The sequence below is a fragment of the Tachysurus vachellii genome, chromosome 6, assembly GCF_030014155.1.
Source record: "Tachysurus vachellii isolate PV-2020 chromosome 6, HZAU_Pvac_v1, whole genome shotgun sequence".
Taxonomy (NCBI): Eukaryota; Metazoa; Chordata; class Actinopteri; order Siluriformes; family Bagridae; genus Tachysurus; species Tachysurus vachellii.
This window is the reverse complement of record NC_083465.1, coordinates 15355206-15365530: the sequence shown is the minus strand read 5'-3', so window position 1 is coordinate 15365530 and position 10325 is coordinate 15355206. Positions and strand designations below refer to the sequence as shown.

The 10325-nt window shown below is 37.3% G+C and overlaps 1 protein-coding gene across 1 annotated transcript; it reads left to right on the top strand.

Annotated features, from left to right (window-relative positions):
• The first annotated feature begins 389 nt into the window (after positions 1–389).
• Positions 390–9021, top strand: cxcl12a (chemokine (C-X-C motif) ligand 12a (stromal cell-derived factor 1)). The gene is made up of 4 exons (XM_060872487.1): positions 390–550; positions 2685–2802; positions 4480–4563; positions 6223–9021. Exons 1-4 carry the CDS (start codon positions 484–486, stop codon positions 6251–6253), a joined length of 300 nt encoding a protein of 99 aa, XP_060728470.1. The 5' UTR covers positions 390–483; the 3' UTR covers positions 6254–9021.
• Positions 9022–10325: the final 1304 nt, after the last annotated feature.

Here is a 10325-nt window from a genome sequence, read left to right as displayed (position 1 = left end):
AAAAGACACAACATTTAGTGACAAATCTTGTTTGATGTACAGACTAAAGATGTGTGTGTGTGTATGTGTGGCAGAGGGTAGCTTTCCTGCCTTATTAAATACTGTAAACGATAAAAAGCATCCCATGTTCAACTATGCAAAAGGAACATGCAAGAAATAACTATTGCGATGTGAAGAATTCAAATGAACAATATAATGACAAAGACTGGGTTCTGGTTTACAGTCAAGGGCGCACATCAAGACAGAAAACTGGAATAAAACTGACTAAGTAAGCAAAGCCAACAACAATAAGCAAAGCCAACAATGTTTAATAGTGTGTGGGATGCCAGGAGGCGGTAAATCACAGAGTCAACGCCCACTTTGCCGGTGTAAAGGGGCAGGATAGGGGTGTATAGGGGCTGTGGGTGAGTTTAACACGCGCACGCGGTCACTACTATCCTCAGTGCGGAATTCTGCAGTGCGCTTCTCTCCTTCACACGCAACATGGATGTGAAAGTGATCTTAGTGGCAGTTCTGGTAACAGTGACTATCTGTGGAACTGTTTCAGACGGTAAGTTACTTATCCTTATTTATTGGAAGTCATCTCCAAATGAATATTTATAAAGATACTTAAAGGATACTTAGCTATAAAACATTTCTGTCATATGGGTGATTTTGCTTGAATTGAATAATTAATTTAATTTGTAGGCCGATAATGTGCGTAATCGTAGTGCATAAAGCAAAATTTTTAAAGGAATAAATGGTCTGTCAGTTTATTCAATATTTTGCTACACTATTTTAATACTGCGTTTTTTGTCATTTCTATAAACATATGCACGAGCTACTGGTTTGACTTTTATTTGGTGTTTGTCTCAAAATCGTTTCCACGTTCAGTGCAACTTGTTTTGTACGTAAACCCCGTTTTATTATCCAACTCATCCAACGTGTTGCGGCACAGCCTGACATGCAACATGCGGCTGATTAATGTGTGTATTTGTCACAGTCTTTGTTTTCCTTTAATTACCCACAAATGAGGGTCCAGAACAAAAACAGCAGAGAGGGAGAAAGTGAGAGATAGCGCCAGTCTGCACTTCAGTGGGACAAAAACGCAGGGACCCTATCCATCTCTCTTTAGCATAACAATGCTGACAGATTACCTGGCATGGCGAATGCATATTTAAAGCGGTCGAAAATGGTCGGAGCTCGGTTCAGTGCAGGTACTTCTCACCCCGTGCCTCTGTGGGAGTGGGCAATGTCCGTTTAGGCTACGTGCGCCTTGCGCATGCACGTAGGAAAAAGTGTTCACTTCACACCTATAGTGTTTGTATAGGGATAAACGAACACTTTCAATAGCTAATTAAACACTCGAAGGGTTCATATAGTTCTAGGATTTTGAATGTATATAAAGGATGTGATGCGTAAATGTCGTGCGCAATACGATCTTTCCTCTGTTCATGATTTCCACTGACATTATTGCGCAATGCATGTGTGTAATTAAATTGTGTGTGTGTGTGTGTTTTGCGTGCATTGTTTATTAGACGTCCATTTCGCGGCTGAGGCACAAGAATTTATCAGGGATCAATAATGTTGCTTAATTGTTTTATCCAGTCAGCAGAAACGTGAGCGAAATACTGGGAAAAAAAAACTGTGCTGAATCAACACATTGCAATGCGGACACAATTATTCCGTTTTCTACTACACTGTGAGAAACTGGCGCAATTGTCACCGTTTTCCACGTTTCATTGTCCAATCAGACGTTCTATTTGTGCAAAAAATCCATTTCCAGAATATGTGGATTGGACAATAAACACATAACACCAAATCCAAAGTCAAAGCGTCCACACAAACAACATTACAGAGCTGCCTGCAATCAATTTATTTACTTCCTTAAGACGTTCACTTGTTTTCTTCATTTTAATGTCTCCAGCAGTGAAGTAATTGTAACGATGGGAATGAACGACTTTTAGAAGTCATACCATAATAATTACATTCATTATGAATTGCAAGCCTGATGCAAGGTGCAATATGATATTTTTAATTATTAAACCTATAACTATCTTCAGTGAACGTTTTTAAGGATCATCATTATGAGTTCCTGTGATTGAGCACATCTGTTTTGGATTACACTTAAAAGCAAACGGCCAAATACCTCTGCAAAGCCTCAGTAATTAGTGTTGCAGGTCTCCAAACACGACTCAGGCAAAAAAAAAAAAAAAGGAAACAAAGAATAGTGAAAAAACGAAAATAGGCAAATCATTTGTATTAGGGATATTATTGTTTAAAAAAAATCGTTTGAAATACGTTATCAATAATTCATAATTCCCAGTGATTATAGCCTTATAATTTGTTACATCACACTTTCAAATGTCATACAGTGCAGCAGCTCTCACTAGAGCTGAATGTTAGACAAAATAACTTAGTTGCATTATATGTACTGTAATTTGTGCATTCTCAATTAACATTTTGTAAATACCTGGCTACAAATGTTAGGCACACACTGCTTTTCACCATCTTATTCCATTAACATTACCGTTGCAATTTATTTGTGTTGATTCTAATTTTCTATATTTTTAATTCTGTTTTCAGTATTTCACATTATGTTACAATGTTGGTTCTGTTCAAGCTGTGAATTGTGTTTTTTAGCCTTGGTTGGTACTATACACAGTGAATTTTAAAAGTGGGCCCTTCTATTTGTTCCTGTACAGCCAAACCTATCAGCCTGGTCGAGAGGTGTTGGTGCCGTTCTACAGTTAGCACAGTCTCACAGAGGAACATCCGTGAGCTGAAGTTTGTCCACACACCCAACTGTCCTTTCCAAGTCATGTGAGTATCAACCACAGTATCTTTCTCACACACTCTCTGATCCTGATGCAGCACTACGTCTTGGGGGGGGGTGTCTTGGGTGTCTTACAGAACCCCTCGACCCATCATTTCACACCATCAATCTCCTGCTGCTGAAGGAGCAGTGAATGGAGATGGAATAGGCTTCCCCTGCCTGGCATTATGCTGTGGGTCACGCTCTCACAATTACACACATGAAGAGGAAATGCTACAGGAGGGGGGTGGCCTTCTAGACTTCGATGTAGTTTTGTTTCATACAGGAAGAACATCTTCCCGCAGGGTTCCACTTGAAGGATTTTCTCACCCGTTGTTCCTGAAAATCCCTCTCACATGTCATATCCTTGCATGCTGATAAGAGTCTTACAAAATATTTCATGTTTTCATCTCAGTTAACTGGAAACTAATCATCTAAAACTCACCATATCCGTTGATCAAATGAAACATTTAGGAGGTTGTTTACAGGAAAAATTGCGATTACAATATATTAGGACATTTAAACAACTCTATACCGTTTAAACCAATTCAACAATGCAAAGATAAAAAATAAGCACAGCTGTGCACACATGGCACACACGGACAGACATACAGACCTGTGTAACTGACACAGGGATTATTGTGAAGTCCCCAGAGGACAGATCAGAAGCAGTACTCAAAGCTCACGGATCCTCTATACCATAAAACTGTCCTGATGAGTGAAACTGGTAACATTATATACCAGAGTTTTTGCTGTGTAGTAATTACTACCTGCTGTCTGGGGACCCGACAGGCATTACTCCTGTTAGAAAAATCTAGGTAGACACGCCTGTACCAGGCTCAGGTACACTCATATAATGTGAGAAAATATCAGCAAAGACATCTATACCTTTTGTTGATATGATGATACATGAGTATGACACAGTGCTAAGTGACAAAATTATTTAAATAAGTTGGGAAGTATTTGAAATATCTGGACCTGGTCCTGGACCCTGAAGGGGTTAGAAATACTTCTATCCTTAATGTGTGACTTTCAGTGGAAGTTTTAGATTTCATGTATGTTGGTTAAGTGGGTCTTTTGTTTATCATTTGTAACTATGATTAATAATATATTATCCTTAATACTATGTAGATTAACAAAGTTGATAGACGCTTAAGCTGGTTGTAGATAGAAGCCTATTTATCTTATTGTTCATAAATGGCCAGTAAATCCAACAATATTGACCAAGCATTAAAAGAATTTAAAAGAGCTTACTGAATGTAGATTTATTCTTACTAGAACACATGAATCACATGAAGCTTTTTAGCTGAAAGTTTGAAGGATGATAACCATCTGTAAGACAATCTACCAAGACGGAAAAGTGGATTTGGAAAAGAGACAAAGAATAACAATAACAGACAATAAAAGCCTGCCACGGTATATCACTTACTAGAAGAGAAAAATAACTGCTTCAGTGAGCGCCAGTGAGCTTTTCAGTTGCTACAGCCCTTGTTCATGTGTGCCTTTGTATAGCTAGTGCTGACTATGGCATATCCATTGTGTTGCATTCAAACCTTCTTTACAATGGATAAAGTGCTTTAATGCTTTTAAAGACTTGTATTAATTACACGGATGAGTAGTACAGATGAATATGTTTTATTGAATAAGTATAATTATATTATTTTCTGCCCTTTTGCACCCCACAGTGCCAAACTGAAGAACAATAAAGAGGTGTGCCTTAATCCTGAGACAAAATGGCTACATCAGTACATTGAGAAGGCCCTTGAAAAGTAAGTAGAAAATCTTTTGTATGAGCAGAGATTGAGAGAACTGTGAGAAACATACTGAAGAACTGTCCTGTTTACATGTCTTAACATATTGCTAATCAGACTTACCAAACAAAATCCAAATGTCCTCATGTGATCAAGCAGATCTGTAAACAGATCGGATTTTCCTATAAGGTACGCGTAGTATTTACATGAAAATAAGTAACTGAAGATAACTGGTATTTCACGTTTCCTGTCTCTCACATTTCCACAAATGTCCTTGTCCATGTGCCTTTTAGTCATGAACCCTGGCTTCATACTTCAAACACAGCTGTGAAATATGTATACCTGAGGTTGCTGAACATAATTTTAATGCTTACCAGCCCCTGTCTGCAGTCCTAATGCGAAACATGCTCTTATGCCGTGGCAGGGTTTAAGGAAAATCCAGATTTATACAGAATTTTCACTTTCCCCAGATATTGTTGACCAGACCAGACATGCTTGGTGTTCAAATTTAGCTTATACAGGTTTTCTAGGAACTTCAATATCGGCATAGCCAGCTAGCTAAAATTAGTGTGGCAATTGACTGGCACTCCAAACCAACTGATGAACTGTTAGGTATAATGTAACATGTACTTAAACACATGAGTATAGTCTTGTGCTGCATTTTTATTCAATATTTATTTTAAACGGTATGACTGAGATTATGTTAGAAATCATGGTTTTCATACATATGGTTTGTGTAATGCTAGTTGGTAGATAGAAAAAAACCTGAAGAAGCTAAATTATGACATCATGAATGTTAAAAAGGCATAAATTTTTACTGTCCATCCCAGGAGACCTCAGTGAAGTTATTGTACAGCACTAAATATTCCTAGACTTTAATGCTGACTGCACACTACATTGTCAGTGATGTTTTAAATAACAGACAATTTTTTAACCATTCTTTGCCAAGGATCTTTTTAGGTAAAAAAAAAAACAGTGTTCTACTACCTCCACACATACAGATAGTGTCCACTGGGCATAACATTGGATGTAAACAGTGTATAAAAGGTGTGAACAGTCAAGTCTGCACAACAAAACAGTCATAGCTGTTAATGGACAATGGACACAGCTATCTCTGGATAGCTGTTAGGTGCTGATGAGCTCATACTGTGCAATCAGGAACACAGTGTTTAGTCAGAGAGAGAGGAAGTTGTACTGTACAACTGACTAAAATAAAAGAGACTGAAGTTGGCAAACAGATATGCGAGATGTACCATCGTTTTAAGATTTATTTGATTTGCTGTTGATCTGACTACTGAATTGTGGGTCAGTGATGTAATAGTTTGATCACTGTCAGGCTCATGGGGAAAACCCAAAACTTTTGCTGAGTATGTAGTTACAAGTACAAACAGCCTGTAAAACCCATTGACATGTCTGCTGCGCTGCATGGCCAACATCACTGGCGCTAAGCTTAAAGTGTTTTCCTGTTCGGAGTTTGGCAGACTGAGAAATGGTTCTGTTTCCCTTCACTGTCACACCGCTTTAGCACTCAATATTAGCCCATGGCTGTCAATATCATGGTGCTGCTTACTACATAAAGTGCTTTTTTAGATCTTTGAAATTTTGGTAGGATCCGGTGAAAAAAAAAGTGTACACATGCTATTTTGTCATCACTCTAACTGCTTTTTTCTTTTTCAGAATGAAGAAGGCCAAATTACAGGGCAATTAAGGAAGCAGCTGGATGGCAAGCCCGTTAGTGAGCCACCACCACAGATATGTACCAGTACCGTATACTGCTCTGGCATGCTTGCTGAACCAGCACTTAACCTGCAAACCTTGCTTCTCTCTCAATGATTTGCCACACCATCATCACCACTTCTGCTGCCACTATAGGCACCTCCTGTGTTAGCACAATGTGCAATTATATATATGTATGAGTGTGTTTTTATACGTATGAGATGTATATACAATGTTTTTTATATCGACTTTAAACAGTAAAGAGATATTTTTGGAGTTGCGTTTGCTCCTTGCCTGTCTGTTTCAGCGTTAGGTAGCAGTGAATGTAATACTGATGATTTTGGAGCAAACATACCAAACTCTATAAACCTATAATTCTTACACTATAACATACAAGAGGAAAAGTACAGTGGGAATCACACACTGGTACAGAGCCCCTGTGGCTGAATACCTGACAGGAGAACAAATAGGAAGGGAGTTGACTTTCTCCACCCATTAAATAGTCATATTTAATTAACCCATATCTTAAAAAACTGTAACACTGCATACTGCATGTGAATGTTATATTATATGTATATATATATATATATATATATATATATACAAAAAAGAGAAAAATTGCTTGTGTTTTTGTTCTCTGACTAACAGGGTGTTATTTTAAACAAGAGTAAACCAAAAAACCTTGACCTTAGATCAACTGAAGCAATTTGAATTCCTTCAGGGAACACACTCCCCTAGAAGACGTTTGTGAGAAAAAAAAATGGAAAGGAATGCTCTTTTTTCCTAATTTTAATCATTGTGTAAGCAAAGAAACATCTGGAGTCACAAAGTAACTTTGACCAGCCAATTTGTGGAAGGCATAAAACTTAAAACAGATTCACCTTCAAGCAGAATCAGAGAATCGACCAGAATAATTTAATTAAAGCCACAAAAAATTGCACACAGTATAAAAATAATCAGTGATCAGCCAACACAGAACCACGCATAAGACAATTCTGTGCAGCTTTAGCTTGCAACTTCAGCTTTTATCTTAAACATGCAAGTTAATATCATGCAAATTTTTTCAGCACTGCAAAGCAAAAAAGGAACTTTTTATCTTATGACAACAAATAATTTTGACTCAGCTTCCAAATGCTTGTCTTTCCCAAAATTCTGAGTTAATATCATGCATATGAGCATATATTTCATAATTTTGAGATAATACACAAGTCTCAATTGCAATGTTTAATCTCTCGCCACTCTTAAGAATGTCTTAAGCTGAACATTGTAGTGTGCCTGCGCTGTTGGTGTGGCTTGGTTAGGGGGGGAGGGAGATGGTCTAATAAATCGAAACATGAAGTCAGTTCACAACTGTGAGATATTAACTTTCAATTGCACAATAACAAGCCTCAAATGTGTTATCTCTCAACTGCGAGATAGGTTGCAGTAGTGTAATATTAACTCGCAATTATGTGATAAAGCAATATATTTTCTCATATGCCATGGAAACAAGCTTCTATAGAAATGATATTAACTTGCTAACTAGATTAGAATATAGATAGAGTAATGAAAAATTGGCAAAGGTTTCAAATGACTGGAAAATCTATCATTATTGGTATAAAAATGCACTTTATTTACTAATCTAAAATGAGAAATCCAATCCGCAGCAAATAATTCACTTTTCTGTGGTTAAGAAAAAACCATCAATTTTACACAGCAATTCTAAACAGAATAATATTTCAGTGTAACAGCAGTATGTATACAGCTTTTCTGGGTATTTGAAAAGTTCACTGTAAAACTAGCCCATATTTCTGTCTGCCAGACACGTCTCGAGGAAATTAGTGTATGAAATTTGTCTGTAACACCACTGCCAACTTGATACTGTCAAGCGATTTAAAGCAGTCGTTAAAGCAGCCAGGCCACTTTTTACACTGGCAGCCTGCAGGCACACAGGCCAGGAAACATAATGCCCAATCAGCATTAGAGAGGAAGGCTGTAGGCAATGTTGTGGGGGTTAGGCCACCAGTTTCTCCACACTCCATTACTTACAGTGATGTGAAAAAAATGGCAAAATCGAACAGGCCCTAATGATTAATGATGATTAATTACTAATTTGTACCCGTTTCCCATAGTAGCTAAGAACACATGGTCTGAGAGCAAGATATATTGATACAAGAGAACCAGTGAGCTTGATAACTTGCTGATTAGTTCAATTAGTGGGCATTAACAATACATTTCTGTAGTGTCAGTAAACTGCATGAACCATGCAACAACGAATTCAGGACGAATTTCACTTGAATGAAGCAACACTGAGTAGTTATTTACACGAAGCATAGAGGAAGAAGTCAAATCCTGCCCCATTATAACGCTTACCCAACTAAAAATAAGAAAAATAGGATAATAAAATACTAATGAAAATAATAAAAATACTAATGAAAATGTTGTGAGCACATCTGAATATGTCTTTACCATCCTAACTTTAATGAATATTTTTTGTTAATAAAAGAATTCACTACTTCCTTCCCATGGCACTTCCTGTAAAGTGTAAACAGATTTTGAGTGTGTTTATCCATCCCTTTAAAAAATAAGGTGCTACCATAGTCAACATGTGAATGAGCCCATTGATAATTTGTACATGTTCCCCTTATAACTCCCAAATAATGTGAAGGACATTACTATATAGATGGCAGCTTTTTCTATTACATATTTTATATCTATACCCATGTTTAATTTCATTTATAAACTGGTTCTTTTCTAAATAAATCATCTTGGATATATGAATTCTGTCTGAAATATTCATTTCATGTAAAGTGACACACAGACAGTTCCATATGTTCAGAGGTACATTCCAGCAACTCCACATAGCACAAACATCAGACATATGGACTGCATTATACTACATTTTATTATGTATGATACTCAGCTTCAGGATCTCGTGTTCTAGTCTTAATCCTTAATCCTAATGTATTAATCCGTGATCCATATTATGGCAGATTGACAGAAGATAAAGAGGGAAAAACTTTCTATTCAGAATCTAGCTCACTCATTTCACAGATTTGTAATTCTTAGCCATTGCCTATGCCCATTAATGCTACATTCCCATGAACACATCTGTATAAATGTTTCAAAAGTTTTGAATGTGGTTAATCTGTGGTGTAGTATGAAACCATCCATCCATCCATCCATCCATCATCCATCCATCCATCCATCCATACACAGGGTTATAGGGAACCTGCAGTCTATCCCAGGGTATTCAAGATGTATGCCCAATGCAGGGCGGGCACACACACACACACACACACACACACACACACACACACACTCACTTGTATATATGTATTGCGTACATAGAATTACACACAATTTTAAGGTGCCAATCAGCCTACAGTGCAGTGCTTTAGACTCGGAAGGGAACTGCAGTACCCAGAGAAAACCCCAAAGCATGGGGAGAACATAAAAACTCTATGCAAACAGGACTCAAACCTCCAACACAGGAGGTGTGAGGCAAACATGCTCTCTTCTATGTATCCCACTAAAAGTGTACAAGATTGTAATGCTGTCCATATGTATTGGCACTTGATAAAGAGTAAAATAGAGTATCATGCCTTGTAAGAGGATTATAGATAAAGATCAACACTTTGCTACTTGTGGCTGCTTGTGTTTCATGACATTGTTAACAAATTTGGGTGTAATCTACAAAAAAGTTATGAACATATTTAAAAAAACGTCATTTTCTCATTCACACATGTTCAGTAAATGCTTTATCTTGGTCAGCATCATGGTAGATCCCAAAGGCTATCCTGGGAACATTGTCATTAAGACAGGAACACTAACCGTTAGATTTATGTGTATTAGATACCTGTGTATTAGAGATACATAAATTGTAGTCACTATTGCTGCATACTTTTAGATCAGTGCATTTTGGGGTGAGTTACTGTTGTAAGGTTGTTCCTACCCAATGCAAACTGTTTGGAATTGGTAATGAAGTGTTTAAAGAATGTTGAGATGTATTTCAAATGTTATGTAGAGCCAAGGGGAAATTACAACATATGCTAAGGCTGCAACACTTCAGAAAACACTTTAAG

Bases quoted from the DNA above. Each gene is read 5' to 3' on its own strand.
- cxcl12a (XM_060872487.1), top strand. From the start codon at position 484: ATGGATGTGAAAGTGATCTTAGTGGCAGTTCTGGTAACAGTGACTATC. The intron at 551-2,684 runs GTAAGTTACTTA...GTTCCTGTACAG, and splicing joins CTGTGGAACTGTTTCAGACG to CCAAACCTATCAGCCTGGTC. The intron at 2,803-4,479 runs GTGAGTATCAAC...TGCACCCCACAG, and splicing joins AACTGTCCTTTCCAAGTCAT to TGCCAAACTGAAGAACAATA.